Raw genomic sequence first — 19847 nt, 5'->3', positions numbered from 1 at the left:
GAAGGTGGAGAATACTTATGCTGCGGATTGCACTAACGGGGAATGATAAGGTTTATCAGCCATTATGAGGAGACGTCGGGGGAATCAAATACACAACGCAGAGTCAGTGGATGGAAATGGGAACACAAGCCAAACAGACGAAGACGTGATACTGGCTGATTGATCAGAATCTAACAAGCATATCCTGCGTTAGTGGCGAGCGCCTTGCCCACTGCACCACTCAGCCGCCCATAGCATCTAACTGTTCTAACAGCAATATATAATCCATTTCAGAAGCAGAACGCACACAATAAGTTATAATAATAATAATAATTGAAAAGTTCTGGGTTTTCTAAGTCGTATTTGGGGGCAATTGACCAATGGTAGGCATTTTTTCTTATTTTTTTTTAATCTGGGTAAGAGTTTCTTATCTGGGTATAGTGCTCTCTAATTGGTCTTGCCTAAGAGAAAAGCTAAAATAAGAAATCATTGCTGAATCCCAGGTAAGAACAAAATGCTAGTTAAGAACAAAAAAGGGGAAATCTGTTCTTATATCGCGAATGAGGCCCAATGTTTATTACAGATTTATGATTAGAATAAGTTGACAAACGGTGCTGAGCTGCCTCTCAAATTAATCCTCAGGTTCCCAGGTCCTTCCTGCATGCTATATATATAATATAAATGTAAATATAAATATGGGTATATACAGCATTGTTGTACATGCTATCATACAGAGTATATGGGTAGACTATAGTATGAGGTGGGCAGTTCAGATTATTCTATGTGGCATCTACTGTTGACCTGCTCTCTCCCCCTAAAGGTCCCCTGTCTCCCCCTAAAAAAAGACAAGAATGGGTCTATAGTAGGTCTCAGAGGGTTAATGTTAATGACGTGCGAGAGAGTTTATTGAACACCTTGGATTCTGTGTCCTTCCTGTCAGGATAATGGAAAGTGTGGTCATGAATTAATCATATTAATTAGTTCTTGCTACTGAGTCCATTCTATTTAGCCTTGTGTACCTTCAACAGGGACATTGGCACACACATACATACACAGTTACACACACACATACACAGTTACACACACACACACACACACACACACACACACACACACACACACACACACACACACACACACACACACACACACACACACACACACACACACACACACACACACACACACACACACACACACACACACACACACACACACACACACACACACACACACACATCTACACACACACACACACACACACACATACTGTAGGTTACATGGCATGAGAATTATGGTGACAAAACTGTCAATTTGTTATTATCATTCATCTAATATGTTGTAATCAACCCACAAATAACATGGTTTCATTTATCTTCTATTAGGCAGCATGCAGTTTCATCTTGTGCATTCACGCTAGCTATTCATTCATTCAATTTGATGACAGGTACTGTAGAGCTGAAAATGAACATGGCTGATTGCAAGTTCTCATTTTAAAAGGTCTGTATTGTCTAACTGCCAACCCGTCTCATTAATTATTATACTGTACAAACATGCAGTATATATAAAGTTGCACAATCATCCAATCATCATACTGTAGGACCCAGGATAGGTGTAATGCAGATGCAAGAAGACATGGGCTATATGGTCAATCAGTGGAAAAAGCTGCAGACTAAGTTATACAATAATAATAATAACAATAATCCCTTTTACCTTCGTGTTTGCATTCTGTTCATTCTGTTCTTGCAGCCTTTACTCTCAGTACACACGCAATTTTAGTGCAACTTTAAGTGTGCCCAGAATTAGTCTAAGCATACCATTTGTTGATGTTTCATCTTTTAGGGTAGTTTTAAAAGCTACAGTATTACAAGCTTAGGTCTGCTGATTGCAACATGGCTACAATTCCGTTAAATCAATACAATGATGTGATTTCATCAGAAGGTTTAATAAGGAACATGTCTGCCTTCAGATGTCATTAACTTGCTCATCTCATCTATGTTTTCTATGCTATTACATTTTTTATTACTGGTTACTCAGTCCTATATGGCAAATTCTGTAAATTCCTTGTAAGAATTATATCTGTGGATTCCGAACATTCTATTAATTTAAATTACATTCCAATGAATTGTGTATAAAGGAGAGGGAAGTCCCTTATTTTAACAAACGATCTTCCTGATCACCACTCTAATCCTTTAATTATAATTATAACTCATATAATTATAACTTCACATTTTCCCTAAAAATAAGACTCTCGCCTGCTGTATTACTACCTCTCCCACTGCTAGTAACTTGATACCAGAGTTATTTTGTTTTCATTCGTTTTAAATTTAAATTTTAATTCAGTTTAGTTGCAATTAGTTTCCAGAGTGAGTTTGGTAGTTTTAGTTTAGTTTCTATTGTTAATATATTTTTACATGATATATTATAAATTATATATATATAATATGTTATAAAAACACATCACTTTGTGAAGGCAACTGATGCGTATACGTCCTAGTCTCAAGAAACATATGCACCAATGCCTTGTCACGTTTACTGTGTTGAGAAATTTGACCATAATTGATATCGTTCTATTTCCGTTTGTTTTGTAAGTACATAATAGAGTTAGCTTTAGTTTGCTTTATTTTAGTTAGTTCGTTTTGAAAGTACATAATAGAGTTAGCTTTAGTTTTCCCCATAACGTCTAGTTTTTATTTTAATTTCAGACTCAACTAAAATGTTTTACTGTAACTATAATATAACATCTCTCTCCCTCTCTCTCTCTCTCTCTCTCTCTCTCTCTCTCTCTCTCTCTCTCTCTCTCTCTCTCTCTCTCTCTCTCTCTCTCTTCTCTCTCTCTCTCTCTCTCTCTCTCTCTCTCTCTCTCTCTCTCTCTCTCTCTCTCTCTCTCTCTCTCTCTCCTCTCTCTCTCTCTCTCTCTCTCTAATGACATGTTCCACTGCACTCCACTTTCAAAAGTCTCTGTCAAACATCTCTGCCCAAACAGGGAGTAAATTAACTGGTGCTATTATACTCGTATTATTTAACATAATAATATTATATTATTGTTCCACCCATATTGTTTTGGTCTCCGAGTTGAAGAAAGTTAAATCATTTTATTTCACGTCCACGGAAAGGATGATGAATGCAGCCATAAAGGTTATGGTTTCCTTATGTAGAAAAGACATCGAACTATAGTCAGTTTACTTTTCTGATAACTACATCACTGCATAACTCGTACATATTCAGACAAGTTACATTTTTGGTTATTAGTAATAATAATAAACTAATTTGGTCACGGTTGTCTCGATTTGGTCAAACTTTTTGTTTCAGATGTGTCGACTGTGACATACAGGCATCTGGATCGTTGCCGTTTATTTCAATTAGATTGTTTAAGGAAACTTTAACAAACTCCCTAGAGCACTCATGTAGATGCTTCTCCGTGTGCTAACACCATGCTGCCACTATTGTTATTGTTCTGTTGTCCGTCAGTTGTTGTTGTTCAGTTCAGTTGATGCTCTGTATGTATGTCCTGCCTTTTTAATAATGTTCCTTTGTGTTTTATTTTGATTTTGATTTTTTTATCCCCCATCCCCTTTCCCCTAGGCTGGCTTTTTACCCCCAAATAGGCCGTTATTGAAAATAAGAACTTGTTCTTAATTAACCTGCCTATTCAAATAAAGGTTATGATGATGATGATGATGATGATGATGATGATGATGATGATGATGATGATGATGATGATGATGGATCTTGTAAATGCTAAATGGACTGCATTTTATATAGCGCTTTTATTCAAAGCACTTTACAACTTGTGCCTCACATTCAGCACGGTGGTGTAGTGGTTAACACTGTCGCCTCACAGCAAGAGGTCCAGGGTTCAATTCCCGCTTGGGGACCAGGTTTCCATGATGCCAGGTACCCAGGTGGGGGTATCTCCCAGGCCTTTCTGTGTGGAGTTTGCATGTTCTTCCCTGTGCTCGCAAGGGTTTCCCCCCCCAATAAGATAAACCCAATGGAAAACATGCACAACAGATCGCTAACGCTGTGGCGTCCTTGACGAAGACGGGCAGGAGCACTTGGATTGGTTCCCGGGCGCGGCCCTCGCCGACGCCTGTCTGCTCCCGGCTGCCCTTGGGGGGAAGGACGACGGGATGGGTTAATCGCAGAGACGAATCGCATCGGCGATCCTACAAAGACAATGCATGCGTGTGTGTTCCGGTGTGTGTGTGTGTTGAGGATAATTGGATGCCAATTAAAGACCTCTGAACAGGTCCTGCATTATTATTATAACTAGGACAGAGAGACTTCGGCTCAGCTTCTTCCCCCAGGCCATCAGAGTCTTGAACACTGAACTCTCCACACACAAGCACACATGAGCACATACACACACTGTATACGTATTACGCTCTCACACACTAGCTGCACTAGTCACTTTAGCATGAACACACACACATGCTGCACACGCTCACACTCAACGGTCACTTTACACAATGAAAAGGTCACTTTAAAAACAAAAACGGGGGTGGTTCTTGTATAGTAAACAGATGGATATAGCAAGCTAGCATAAGGACACATAGTACAACTGTAGATTGTATAGTATAGCATTGTATAGTAATGTACATAAGACCCAGTGCCTCATCCGTAGCTACGTAACAGTGTATTGCACTATCACAGGACCTTAGCATGTCTTACCATGCTTTTTGTAAACTTGTTTACAAAAGACCTGTTATGTCTTATTCTTATTACTTGTATTATTGTATTGTATTATTTTATTATTGTATTATTATTGCACAAAGACGACTTCAAACTGGAAATGGTAACTACAGATGAGGTACTCAAAAAACTGAGCGCCAGCTCCAACCGAACAAGGCCACTGGCCATGACAACATCCCCTCCAAATTCCACAGGGACACGTCCCCAAGGACTTCAAAATTGCGAGAGTAACACCCCTGTACAAAAAGGGCAGCAAATTAGACCCAGGCAACTACCGCCCTGTTTCTATCCTTACATCCATCTCGAAAGTCATGGAAAAATGCTTCTTTCTGTTTCGCTCCAGAGACTGTGCTAGGCAAAGATAGATAATAAAATAAGTATAGCAAGTATAAAATAGAAGTCAAGTACGTAGACAAAATGTTCAGTATATACATATATACATACAATGTAGAAGTAACTGAGTTACCATACAATATACTATACAGTGCAAAGCAGAAGTGGGATGAGGTACAATTTAGGTACAATATAATTAACAGTAAGGTGTAATGAGGTATGGGTTGTAGTGCAAATTCTTTACAGATAAATATAAAGTGTGCTTAGGTGTACTAAAGTGGTTAGAGTGCTGCAGTGAGTTGTATGTTTAAAGTGAGTGTGTGTGTGTGTGTGGATGTGTGTGCTGTGAGTGCATTTGATGGTTGTTACATAGTGTTATTGTTTGTTGAGCAAACTAGTCAGACTACTGCTTGACCTGACTCCTAGAACCCACCTCACCCCAGCCCACTTTGACAACCTAGGATGGCTTAGAGTAGACAACAGAGTACAGCAACTTGCAATGGGCCTGGTCTACAAGATACACTACACGACCAAGGTACCCATGTACATGTCAAAATACTTCCCAAAGGTCAGTGAATACCACGATCACAACACCAGAGGGAGCTCCACAAATCATGTTAAACCCAGATTCGGCTCAAACAAGGGACTAAACACGTTTCGCAATTATGCCACATCAATGTGGAACGCCCTACCCAAAGCTGTAAAGGAATGTGAATCACTACCCACTTTCAAAAACACTCTCAAAGAACACCTTCGGGAGACTGCAATTCGAAACTGGCCCCTACAAATGTCCTAACCCAGTTGTACAGTAAATTACCAAGTATGGCTTTGTCAGTATTCCAATGTACAGTGTTAACACACCTGACGACCGGCGCTATTGATATGCAAATAGCGAGTACTTATCTGGGGTGCAACCCCGTCCCATGAAGAACGCATGCCTGCCTCCAATGTACAGTCCCCCCCCCCCCCCCCCCACCCAACCCCACCCCACCTACCCGACCTCCTCCAATGTACAGTTTCTACGTCAAATGTATATACACTCTTTTCTGGACACTTTTTGTATCACAAACAGTACTGTATTTGCAAATCTGGTATGTCATAAATGTATAGATGTAGCAGTACTGTCTATCTGTATGTCGTGTGTGTCATATATGTTATGATGAATTGAAAATGGGGGACCCTGATGTAAACAAGATGAAAGTCTTTCTCTGGTCTGCATCCCCTTAAAATGTTATGTATTGAGCTGTACTGTACTGTACCCATTCTGCAATCTGTTAATAAACTTTTCAATCAATCAATCAATCAATCACAATCACTGCGGGCATGACCCCCCGCATTTCACTGTATGCTTGTATGCCGTGACAAATAAAACTCTTGACTTGACTTTACTTGACTTCATCCATTCACTCACACATTCACACATCGATGGTGGAGGGCGACCATGCATGGTGCCGACCTGCTCATGGGGAGCAGTTAGGGGTTAAGTGTCTTTGCTCGAGGACACTTCGACACGCTGCCTTGAGGAGCTGGAATCGAACCAGGATCCTTCAGACTACCTGACGACCGCTCTACCTCATAACTATATATAAACTGGTCACAGTAGAACAGTACATGCTTTTCCAATCTATCACCTACTCTACCACTGCATAGAAATGAACAGTTTTCTTTTGAAAGTGGTTACTAATGGTTACAGGCAGCCAATGTTTGAACAAAGAAGACTACACAAAGACCTATATTACTTATAAAGGTATTGAGTGGTGGCTCTTTCCTTTCGTGCTCTTAAGATTCCATTTGTATTGTACAGTATGGTGAACAGAACAAGGTGATCATCTGGAAATGATCCATTAGCAGGGGTATTTTCTGGGGTATTATTGATTATTCAGGGTTAATATATCAATCTATCCATTGCTGTAAATTTAATGAAGTCAATTTAGCCCCTTTCACACGGAGAAGCGGGCAAAGGGGTGGCGTTTTGAAACGTGGCTTTGCTGGTTCCAGACCTGTTCACACTGCCCAAGAAAACCACCAATTTGCCCCCTTTCACACACAAAACCAAAGCTACGTTTACACTGCAGGCAAAAGTGGCCCAAATCCGACACACGACAGTGTGAACAGCACAAATCTCATGGAATCTGATCTTTTCAATTCTAATTTGGGCCACTTTTGGCTGCCCTTCACTGGGGAAAACATAGCAAGAATGGACATGTAGAGTTATTTTCAAATGAGAACACTTTTCAGTTACAGTGAAATAAACATTTTAAATGTGTATTGTTCCCTGTGTTTTTATCATAGAGGTGTGGTTATACTTTTAATCTGGATTGCCTAGACTACATGTTAATCTAATGTTAATCTTAATCAAGGATGATGACTATTTCACCATACATGACGCATCATAGCTTTCTGCTTGCTCATGGGGTCCCATGTTGTGCAGTAGGTGACCTTTTTTCTTTTCGCCCCTGCCCTTCAAACAGCCTGAGTCCGCCACTGTATAGCACAGTGGTTCCCAAAGTGTGGGGCGCGGTATACTGCAAGTGGGGCGTGAAAAAAAATATTATATTAATTTGGCCTACCAAAACTGATGAACGCTTTATACAGAGCACATTCAGAAGCCTAAATACGCTTTGCCACAAAATGTGTTATTATCCATTGTTAAAGCATTGGTCATTTGTGTTTCAGGCTAGCTAGCTATTGTAGAATCAAATTAATGGGAATCGAAGAGAGAGTGAGACGTAACGTTGTGCTAGCCTGCATGAGGGGAATTGGTGAGAGGAATCAAACAAAAATTGAGACGTTTCTGGTTACATCTAAAAGACAAGCGGCAGAGCCCACAAGTACTCCAGCTACAAAATCAAAACTCATTGGACAGAGAGCTGTGGGCATACTGCTGCCTTTTGAGGTAGGCTTTTCTGCAGTGGCCTCCATCAAATGAAAATACAGATCGAAGTTGAACATTGAGAATGAACAAAGTGGCAATCTCAAAACAACTACCCCGCTTTGAGAAGATTTGCAAGGGAAAGCAAGCACACACAAGTCACTAAACGTAGGCTAGAATGGGAATATGAAAAGTGATTTATTTGCAACCTGCAGTAGTTAATACTAGGCCTAATTTGTATTCATATATTATTTTATATTATTTTAATTTAAAGGGGAATTGATTGATTGATTGAAAACTTTATTAACAGATTGCAGAATGGGTACAGTACAGTACAGCTCAATACATACAATTGTTAAGGGGATGCAGACCAGAGAAATACTTTCGTCTTGTTTACATCAGGGTCCCCCATTTTCAATTCATCGTAACATATATATGACATACATGACATACAGATAGACAGTACTGCTACATCTATACATTTATGACATACCAGATTTGCAAATACAGTACTGTTTGTGATACAAAAAGAGTCCAGAAAAAAGAGTATATACATTTGACGTAGAAACTGTACATTGGATTGGGTAGTTGGGGGGGGGGGGGGGGGACTGTACATTGGAGGTGGTTGGGTGGGGGGGTTGGGTAGGAGTGGGGGGGAGGTTGGGTAGGAGGGGTGGGTGGGGGACACTGTACAACTGTACAAACAAAACTGTACATTGGAATATTGACAAGACCATACTTGTGAGGTTTTGCCCGCTGCTCACTACCTTTTCTCTGTTTCTTTAAGCCTATACTGTTTATTTCCCTTCTATACTGTTTATGTTCCCTTCTCACTCACTCTCTCTAGCCCCCACCCTCTCGTTCCTTACCCTTAGTGGCCACACCTGTTCGATATTCTATTATCTCTCGCACCTGTGGTGGCAGGCTAATTAGTCCCCCTGTGGGCTTTAAATACCAGAGCGCTTCCCCTCGTTTTGGCTTGGGGTCGTGTTGTATACTTGCCGAGTCATATTCTCTAAACATCTAGACTCTTTCGGGAGATCCTCTGTCTGCCTATGCTGTTCCATTCTCCGGCGTCGAGATGTTTGCTCCAGCCTTCGCCAGCTGTCGCCGTTGCCTGTGGGGGAGACTGGTCTGCGCTCCCTGTACTTCCACGGGAGGCACCCCAGCGTTCCACTGCAGACCCCCGCGCAGCTGTTCGTCCTGACGCACATCCAGACCAGCGCAGACGCTCTCCAGTCCTCAGCGCGCAACGCGCATCTTCCAAGGACGCTCGAGCTTGGCACGCTCTCCAGACCAGCGCGCAACGCGCATCTTCCAAGAACCCTCGAGCTTGGCACGCTCTCCAGACCAGCGCGCAACGCGCATCTTCCAAGAACCCTCGAGCTTGGCACGCTCTCCAGACCAGCGCGCAACGCGCATCTTCCAAGGACGCTCGAGCTTGGCACGCTCTCCAGACCAGCGCGCAACGCGCATCTTCCAAGAACCCTCGAGCTTGGCACGCTCTCCAGACCAGCGCGCAACGCGCATCTTCCAAGGACGCTCGAGCTTGGCACGCTCTCCAGACCAGCGCGCAACGCGCATCTTCCAAGAACCCTCGAGCTTGGCACGCTCTCCAGACCAGCGCGCAACGCGCATCTTCTAGACCTTCGTGCTTGGCACACTCCTCCTCGCAGACGCACCCGACGCGTCTCTCGGTTCCGGTGCGCACTCAAGCAGTGGCGCACCACTCTGTTCCTCGGCTCCGACAGTCGGCTACCCGGTGACGACACCTTCGCCACCGCCGCCTGTTCCAGCACCACTCTGTCCTCGGCTCCGACAGTCGGCTACCCGGTGACGATACCCTCGCCACCGCCGCCTGTTCCAGCACCACTCTGTCCTCGGCTCGGACAGCCGGCGCCCCGGTGGCGACGCTCTCGCCCCGCTGCCTGTTCCTGTACCATTACGCATACGCTGGGTGAGTTTAGATTGTGATGTCACTCTCCCAGCGTATTGCCTCTGTTTTTGGTTCTCACTTAGAATAGTATTTTTGGACTTTACATCTCCCCCTGTGTGTTTGTCACACGAAGATATTATTACTTTGTTCACTTTGATTATTTGGACTGTTCTGCACCTGCTCTGTTTTTTCCCCTTTGTGCATTAACTATCTCCTCTGTCCTGCAGAGCGGCCCAGATGATTTCCACCAGTCCTCCCAGTTCCTCCCTGTTTCCCAGCCCGCCTCCGCGGGCCTCAGTCCCCTAGTCCCTAGTCCTCTTTCCCTAGTTCTCCTAGTCCCTAGTCCTCTATCCCTAGCTCTCCTAGTCCCAAGTCCTCTTTCCCTAGCTCTCCTAGTCCCTAGTCCTCTCTCCTCAGTCCCCTAGTCCCTAGTCCTCTTTCCCTAGTTCTCCTAGTCCCTAGTCCTCTATCCCTAGCTCACCTAGTCCCTAGTCCTCTTTCCCTAGTTCTCCTAGTCCCTAGTCCTCTATCCCTAGCTCTCCTAGTCCCTAGTCCTCTCTCCCTAGTTCTCCTAGTCCCTAGTCCTCTATCCCTAGCTCTCCTAGTCCCTAGTCCTCTCTCCCTAGTTCTCCTAGTCCCTAGTCCTCTATCCCTAGCTCTCCTAGTCCCTAGTCCTCTCTCCCTAGTTCTCCTAGTCCCTAGTCCTCTATCCCTAGCTCTCCTAGTCCCTAGTCCTCTCTCCCTAGTTCTCCTTGTCCCTTGTTTACCTAGTCTCTAGTTCCTCTGTCCCAAGGCGTTCCCTTAACCTTCCCTTAGGCGTTCCCTTACCTTCCCATAGTGTTCCCTTTTCCTGCATTTGTGATTCTCCCTTAAAGGGACAGTGCCCTTTTCCCTGTTTTTCCCTGTGTTTCAATAAATATCTGTTTCTTGGCAAACCACCATACCTGTCTTGTGTTGTGCGATTGGGGTCGGTTACAAACCATAACAATACTTGGTAATTTACTGTACATTGGAGGGGGTTGTGTTCGGACATTTACAGGGGCCAGTTTCGAATTGCAGTCTCCCTTAGGTGTTTTTTGAGAGTGTTTTTGAAAGTGGGTAGTGATTCACATTCCTTTACAGCTTTGGGTAGGGCGTTCCACATTTATGTGGCATAATTGTGAAACGTGTTTAGTCCCTTGTTTGAGCCGAATCTGGGTTTAACATGATTTGTGGAGCTCCCTCTGGTGTTGTGATCGTGGTATTCACTGACCTTTGGGAAGTATTTTGACATGTACATGGGTACCTTGGTCGTGTAGTGTATCTTGTAGACCAGGCCCATTGCAAGTTGCTGTACTCTGTCGTCTACTCTAAGCCATCCTAGGTTGTCAAAGTGGGCAGGGGTGAGGTGGGTTCTAGGAGTAAGGTCAAGCAGTAGTCTGACCAGTTTGTTTTGAGATGTTTGTAATTTTGTTTTTAGCGCCTTTGAGGTGCTTTGGTACTATGAGGTGCAAGCATAGTCGTAGTACCCTTGAATGAGTGCTCCTGCCAGAGTCTTCAGGGTATTCTTGTTTACCAGTGAGGAGATCCGGTACAAGAATCAAGTTCTTTGGTTGACTTTTTTTATTACATTGGATGCCATTTTGTAACAGGAAAGATTTGCCTCTAGGATGGAACCCAGGTAGGTAATATCTTCTTTCCTTGTGACAATATTGTCACCCACTGTAACTGAGAAGCCGTCGGTCTTGCTGAGTTTGTTATTTGAACCGAAGAGAATGGACTCTGTTTTGCCCATGTGTAATGATAGTTTGTTATCAGCGAGCCATATGCAGATTTTGCCTAGTTCTGAGCTGAGGGTTTTTTCAACCTGTAACTTGTTCTTGTCAGAGACCAGCAGGGCTGAGTCGTCCGCAAACAGGAACAAGTTGCAGTCACAAGCTGACAACATGTCATTTGCATAAATTAGGAACAGTAGCGGACCTAGTATGCTTCCTTGTGGAACACCACAGCTTACTGTGAGGGGGGGGATAGGGTACCTTTTTCAGTGTTTAGCATTGTTTCCTAGCTATATGGACTTATATTAATATGATCTATGTCTCTAATTCTCATATTGGCGCATTCTTCCAATTCTCCTCTCACAATATTCACCCTCACTGAACTGAGTCATCTGAAAATGTGCTGATTTGTGATGTCAGAGAGACTCAGCTGCATGATAATGTGGCAGATGCCACCAGGCCACACAGTGGTTTAGGAGCCCAGCCTCAAAACGGCTCGAGATCTTGAGGTAGAATGCTGTTTTTGAGTACTTGATTAGAAATACAAAACAATGAATTAAAAAAAATTATAATTACAGAGGTGTTCCATAAACTCACAGGAATTGTGTAAAAGTGCCCAAATAGTGAAAGAAATAGTCAAATAGTTCCCCTTTAATGAAATCTACTACTCAGGGAAGTACTGCAATTATTTTCTGAACGTAAATAAATCTACTAGACTACTCAGGGAAGTACTGCAGGCTAATTATTAATATTTGAATGAAAAGAAATATCCTACTCAGGGAAGTAGCTTACTGTAGGCCTACAACTAAATTTTTGATTAGGCCTAATTATTTCACAGTGGCATAGGATCATTTGCCAAGCTTTTGTTCATTTTAAAATAAAACTATGATTGTGTCTTTGTGTTTTGTTATGTTAATCTTGTCTTGTTAGTAGTAGAGGAGATGGCATGTTTGTAGCCTAACATGTATTCGAATCTAGCCTAACTTGAAACTTGAAACTTGAACTCTAGGTGGGGACCAGATTAGGTGGGGCTCGAAAATATTTCCAACTACCCAAGAGGGGCCTGATTACAGAAGTACAACAGAAATAAGTTTGGCATCCAACCAGAGTGCAATAGTAATATACAATGTACAGGTAATTAAACTGGGTATAAAAAAATAATGTTATCCACTTTTTCTCCATTTTTTCTATTTTTTTCTCCCATCCCAATTTAGCCGTGCCAATTCTCCCCTCCCCTGTCTTGATCGTTGCTCGCATGTGCCCCCCACTGGCCGGTCGTAGGGAGGATAGAAGCCCATCACATGTCCCCTCCGACACATGTGGAGGCAACCAGTCACATCTTTACACCTGCCAGCGCGGACTCTCATTGGCGAGGAGTAACGTGTAGGAGGCTCACACTGCCCCCGCCATTTTCCTGTCTTTGCTGTGCAGGCGCCCTGACCGACCTGTAGGAGTTGCCGTTTACAACGTCCAGATTACCACCCATCGACTCCCCTCCCGCTGACTCTGCCAATTGAGTCAGTATGACGGCTGGCCCAAGCCGGAGGCAACGCTGACAGCCGGATTCGATACCGGTGTCTCTTGCGTTGGTGACGAGGGCAATGTCGGCTGCGCCACCCAGCCGCCCTCACTGGGTATAAAATATATAATTTAGTACTACTGAGTAATAATGCTATGCTATCGGATGTACAGTATGTACAGAGTTGTAATATCAATATGTACAGTGATACAGGTATAAAGACAATTATGGTAGTAGTCATACTGGCCAGCAGCGTAACTAGTAAATGCATTTTCAGTGCAACATTCAAATTAAGCTGCAGCACCTCAGCATGGAGATGGAGAGGCACAGCCTACAGTTGCTTAGTGAGAAATGTATGTCCATCCATATTGCATAGCTACTGTAACTATTAACCAGTGCATTGTTTTGCCCCTGCTGGCTTGTCATAGATTTGATTTAACATTGAAATTTTTTTTTATTTGATAACATTTTTGAACGAGACAGTGTATTTGACTTTGTTATAAATTAGTTTGTGCTGTTTGAAACAATTATTTTCACTTGTGCATGAGAACACACATCTGGAAATCACAGAGGTTGGGGGCTAATTTTCTGTTAGAGAACTAACGGCGGCAGAACTTGAGAACTATTAGACATATCTGACTCTTGACCACTAAGTGTGTCTGACTCTTAACCACTAAGTGTGTCTGACTCTTGACCACTAAGTGTGTCTGACTCTTAACCACTAAGTGTGTCTGACTCTTGTCCACTAAGTGTGTCTGACTCTTGACCACTAAGTGTGTCTGACTCTTGACCACTAAGTGTGTCTGACTCTTAACCACTAAGTGTGTCTGACTCTTAACCACTAAGTGTGTCTGACTCTTAACCACTAAGTGTGTCTGACTCTTAACCACTAAGTGTGTCTGACTCTTAACCACTAAGTGTGTCTAACTCTTGACCACTAAGTGTGTCTGACTCTTGACCACTAAGTGTGTCTGACTCTTGACCACTAAGTGTGTCTGACTCTTAACCACTAAGTGTGTCTGACTCTTAACCACTAAGTGTGTCTGACTCTTAACCACTAAGTGTGTCTGACTCTTGACCAGTAAGTGTGTCTGACTCTTAACCACTAAGTGTGTCTGACTCTTGACCACTAAGTGTGTCTGACTCTTAAGCACTAAGTGTGTCTGACTCTTAACCACTAAACCAATAAACCACGTAAACCCTGGACTATAACATATATGACCGATAGGGTACAGACCCTCATCTGCACCTTTGTGTACACTGTTTACTTTTATTCATAGTAAACAGTGTATATAATATTCAGATTCAGATTCAGAATTGCCTATATTAATTGTAATGTATATTATTGCCTATATTTATGTCTCTTCTATTACCCTGCCCATGCCTGTACCTCCCCTCCCCCGTGCTGCTATGCCCGAATTTTCCCAAGGGGATCAATAAAGGAATATCTTATCTTATCTTATTACCACATAGCCTATTCCAGTGCGAGTAGGGAAGGGGAAATATATGTGCAGGAATAATTAAGTGTCGTGAATGAAGGAGTCTTTCAATTAAATTAAAAAACACACACAAATCCTCCAAAGACAAAGACAGTTTAATTATTGTCACTATGATATAGAACTCAACTCAAATGGTGAGGGGAGATGAGATTAATGGGAGAAATGACCTAAAGAGAGTACAGCAGGAGAAAGTAAAAATAAATTAATAAATAAAAAGGTAAAGAAACTTGAGGAAAGACGGGACTGTTGGCAGGTACGTGCTAATCTCCCTGAAACAGCATAACATAGAATGTAATATATGATTAAGATATTCCTTTATTGATCCCCTTGGGGAAATGTAGGCATCATGGCAGTATGAGGGAGGGGCAGGGTAATAGTAGAAAGACATAAATATTATAGACAATACAATTGGATTTGAATATAAAAATCATGATAAAAAAAATAATAAACAGTGTAAACAATATAATTAACTCTGAATATAAGAATATGATAAAGTAAACAGTGTAATCAAAGGTGCAGATGAGGGTCTATATGCCCTATCACTATCAGTTATGTATATTATACGTTACAATAAATATGGGCAATAAAACACAATACAACTGAATCTGAATATACAGTATACACAGGTGCAGTATACACAAGGTACCCTAACTGGCATGATATACATCATACGTTATACGTTGTATTCTGTGCAGGATTGGTAGTAAGAGTCAGACACACTTAGTGGTCAGACATTCATAGTAGTTCCATCATCGCTACATATCATCAGTAAGAGAGGTGGATTTTTGTCTGCACCTTCCACACAGAGGAGCAAAGCAGGCTTATTGCTGGCTTCACCACCAGGTCAGAAGGCAGCGTTTTAGTGGTCTATGCCGGTCTGACACGAAGCCGTCAAATAAGCCGGAAGCTTTTTTCCCCTACTGTGTGAAAGAGGCTTTTGTGGAGAGGCTTCACGCCGCTCAGTGCAGCCATGGTTCAAAGCCTCACCATTATCACAATAGAGGCCTTTCATTTCAATAGAACTGTCATTTATATTGTCCAAAGAAAATGATGGGCCTTTAAAAAAATCTGAGGAAATTGGGGACTTCCTGTGTGTATATGTGTGTGTGTGTGTGTGTGTGTGTGTGTGTGTGTGTGTGTGTGTGTGTGTGTGTGTGTGTGTGTGTGTGTGTGTGTGTGTGTGTGTGTGTGTGTGTGTGTGTGTGTATGTATGCGTGCTTGTGTGTTAATTAACATGTGTGTGTGTGTGTGTGCATGCTTGTGTGTTAACACATTGGGTGCCAACGACGAGAAATCTCGTTGTTGGCTGCCATGCGTTGAGTGCCAATGACGAGAAATCTCGTTATTTAATCGTTATTTCTTTTATTAACGATATCCATACATTTTTCATCCATCCAGCCTCACGTTATCATTGGGACTGGCTCTGAGCTAGAAAAGGGCAAATACCGCCCCCCTATCATCTCCCGGATGGTATTGCACCCATTGGAATGGAGTCGATGGGAATGCATCAGAAAAAAAAACTCTGGGCTCCACATTTTACTTCTGAGGCATGTAACCTGAGACTATTGCATCCACTGAGGGAACTGGAAGAAGTCGATTATGTGTTTCGAGGTATAACGTTGGATCAATAAACGCGATCGATATTTGGAATGGCGATCAGGAATTGGATTAATCTTTTTGCAGAACATCTGATCTGAGGTAAGGACTTTATTTTACCACTATTGGGTTAATCAGAGTTTTTTTCACAGCGTTCACAACGTGTCTCCTGTATGTGTACAGTGTGTGCGCAACGTTAGCGCTAGGCACGGCATAGATAATCGATTTTTCAGCCCGCTTCTCTAGCGTGCATAAGTACACATATACTATCGATAATCTAGTGTTATTTGAAAACGATTCATAAATCAGCCGGAAAATGACAACGTGTGTATTCCAGTAAATGGCTATTTCTGCGGAATCTTTTTTTTCTTTCTAGAAGTCTCCAAAACTATACTCGTATGCAAAACGGTATAAAACGGAAATGTACTGATGGAAAAACAATCCGTTTTGTACATGTTGACTGCAAGCAAGTCATTGATAAGCGACGGGTGTATTAGAACCATAATTTAAGATATAGTTTAAGCGTTCGCAAATGTGCTCATCCTCTCATTGATTAGAGTGGTGGCAACCAAGCGATAAATCGTGCACCCCCTGCTGGCAACCAATGTGTTTGAATGTGTGTGTGCGTGTGTGTGTGTGTGTGTGTGTGTGTGTGTGTGTGTGTGTGTGTGTGTGTGTGTGTGTGTGTGTGTGTGTGTGTGTGTGTGTGTGTGTGTGTGTGTGTGTGTGTGTGTGTGTGTGTGTGTGTGTGTATGTACAGTATGTGTGTGTGTGTGTTGTGGTGAGGTTAAAGACAAGTGCGGGGTGAATCATTAAACATAGCGGCCTTGTTGCCATGACAGCGTGTAACTGCTAAGAGCAACCGTAGCCCAGAGTGATAAAAGCAACAGGGATTTGATCTCCTGCTAGAACCTTAACTCTCCTCCTTTTTCCGTGATAGAAGCTCCACACGTGGCGATATATAATACTGACAGGTGTGACTGACACGCTGAACCTAATTGTACACTATATTACCTGTCGTCACAAGGATACAGTCCTCAAAGGTGAGGATGGGTATGGGGACCTGGGGGGCAGTCTTCGGGATTTGAAAACAAAGCTCGAACCCCTTCGCCGGGGGGGATAGAACACATAGTAGAGCCTGGGTGGCAGAGACTTGTAAACGTGTCAACTTGTCAGCATGAAATAACCGCACCAGGATAGCTTAGCAAGTAGCTAATCAGACGTTGTCGCTTTTGGGATTTGGTACACACCCATGTATTATCAAAATATAAGGTTAGGCTTATGACCATACTATGCCTGGTCATACGGCTCTATATTCATCCAATACACAATACAATGCAATGTATAGATTCACAGCCACATCTTACTAGACAAGTTAACGCTGAGCCGGACTGCAGCTGGGCAGGAAGTGAAGTGAGTCACTGGCTCAAGTTAAATCTAATTAAACATGTTGCTACATCAGGTACACACCAAGGAGCGCCACCTAGTGACCAAACATGGCACTGTAACTAAATAATAACACAAACATATAATAGGCACATTTGTGACTGTTACAGACTGCATGGTTTTGAGCCGGAGAACAAGGAACATTAAAAGGGAGGATCATTCAGGGCGGTTAGGTGGCCGAGCGGAGATTGCGTTCGTCACCAACCCCGGAGCTGTGAGCTGGATTCCGAGCTGGATTCGCCTGTTCGAATCCAGCTCACAGCTCCGGGGTTGTCACCAGCTTGGCTGGCCGTCTGCACTAATACAATTGGCTGTATTAGAGGGTGGGAGAAGCTGGCGGGGTGGGTCCGGGTCGTTGTAAACAGCGACTCCTACAGTTCGGTCGGGGCGCCTGCTAAGCGCGGATAGGACTTGAGGGGGATAGTGTGATCCTCCCACACGCTACGCCCTCTCGATGAGAATCCGCGCTGCCAGGTGAAAAGAAGCGGTGATTGGCTGGACGTGTGTCGGAGGAAGCACGTGGTAGCCTCCACTCTCCCAGATGATCTGACTGTGGGGGGTAAGTGCGCAGCGACCAGGAAGGGACTGGGAATTGGCATACGACTAACATTGGGATGGGAGAAAATCGGAGGAAAATGGAGAAAAAAATAAATAAATAAAAAGGGAGGATCATTCAGACCCAGGTGTGTAGCCGAGGGTGGTGTGCAGGCAAGTAGTGCTCGTGGGACAGGGTTGCACGGCGTACCAAACTTCTTTGAGCAGGAGCACGCGCACGCACATGCACGCATGTGCACACAACAATGCGTTCCACTCGACTCTGCACCAAGTACCCACCTGGCTACTTTGCATAACAATAGCTCAGGTCGTCAGGTGTGTTCAAATACTACAGTTGGACCATTCAACGCAAAACCGGTGAATGAAATGTTGCATTCCATTCCTAGAGGCAATTAGGCATAGTCTTTATTCGCGAGGGGACATTTATGCGCATGCCGTCATTAGAACACAGTGCAACCACCTATGAAATCACCACTGCACCACTGGTGGTGTGTATACTGAGTGTACCAAGGAAACTATAAAAAAAAAAGGAAGGGTCATTACGTCACTGAGCAGTGCGTGAACGCACATTGGTGCCAAGTGTGAGAACTTTCAATTTGGCCAACATTGAATTAAATCTCCTTGTCATTTAAACAGGCTATTACCTCGGATGTCAGAATCATTAGCAATTTGTTGCATTGTGCACAACTGTTGCTGCCCTCGGGGCAAACAAAGAATGATATGATATATAGACCCTTTTTTCGTCAGAGTCGCCTTGTAGGCAGAACTCTGCTTCTGGAACCATAGCACCCGCATCTTGTGGGGAGAGACTGCAGGGACATGAAAGCGTGTGGCACAGAGAGGTCATTGGATGTCACATGGTTTCATTAAAACGGTTTGCACACAGTTTGGTTTCAGATGCGGTTTTGCTGACAAACATCATCATTGTTTACAAATGGTAAAAGGATCTATACGATATATATAATAAATATATATAAATATATGAAATATATATATATATTTGTATGTATTTTATTAGTCCAGTCTGTCTTGACAGTCTAAAAAATTCTATGGTACACTAGACCCCGCTTCACGGCACACCGGCTGAAAACCACCGCCCATAAACACAGCTCACTGGCCACGGCTGCCGTTTGATGGGAATCATCTGTTGTTTTGATTGCAATCACCCGATGTTTGCCCTCCGAGATGCCCGTGATGACGTTGGCGATGGAACACTATGAACGGGAAGGAGACTCACCCATGCGGACGGCGGACAGGGCAGGGGCCTGGCTGAAGGAGAGTGGTGCCATGGTCAGCAGCAGGAACAGGAAATAAATCGACAGCAGTAGCGCTGGCAGAGCCGGCATCTTCCACTGCTCCTCATGGAGAACGGTCTGCTGGCTGCCTGTACCGCCACCTGAAAGAGAGGAGTACTCATTACAACCAGATTTATTTTTTGTAATCAATACAATAGAATAGAATAGAAAACAGCCTGCCGCTGTTAGTATTGTGTGACGACACTCTCCCACATTGTCTTGTCTTCCTCTGCTCTGGCTGGCAGAGCAGAGCTGGGGAAGGCTTGTCAGCTAATTGGGGCACACCTGGGCCGGGGTGTCCCAGGCAGGATATCAGAGAGAGGCTGCCTCTGATCTCTGTCTCTCTCCTCCAGGCTGGTCATGGCATT

The 19847-nt window shown here is 43.4% G+C and overlaps 1 protein-coding gene across 1 annotated transcript in view; it reads right to left on the bottom strand.

Annotated features, from left to right (window-relative positions):
- LOC311226502 (glutamate receptor ionotropic, kainate 5-like) overlaps nt 1–19545 on the bottom strand; it is a gene marked incomplete at its 3' end in the record, with an annotated part of 137287 nt that extends 117742 nt beyond the window's left edge. Inside the window, exon 1 of the mRNA XM_084311925.1 lies at nt 19422–19545. Coding sequence (XP_084168051.1) covers nt 19422–19530 — 109 coding nt within the window. The 5' untranslated portion in view covers nt 19531–19545. The remainder of the gene's footprint in view (nt 1–19421) is intronic.
- Nucleotides 19546–19847: the final 302 nt, after the last annotated feature.

The sequence above is a fragment of the Notolepis coatsorum genome (genome assembly GCF_963971535.1).
Source record: "Notolepis coatsorum genome assembly, chromosome: 4".
Lineage (NCBI taxonomy): Eukaryota > Metazoa > Chordata > Actinopteri > Aulopiformes > Paralepididae > Notolepis > Notolepis coatsorum.
Note: the sequence above shows the minus strand (reverse complement) of the source record. Positions and strands in the feature narration are given on the sequence as shown.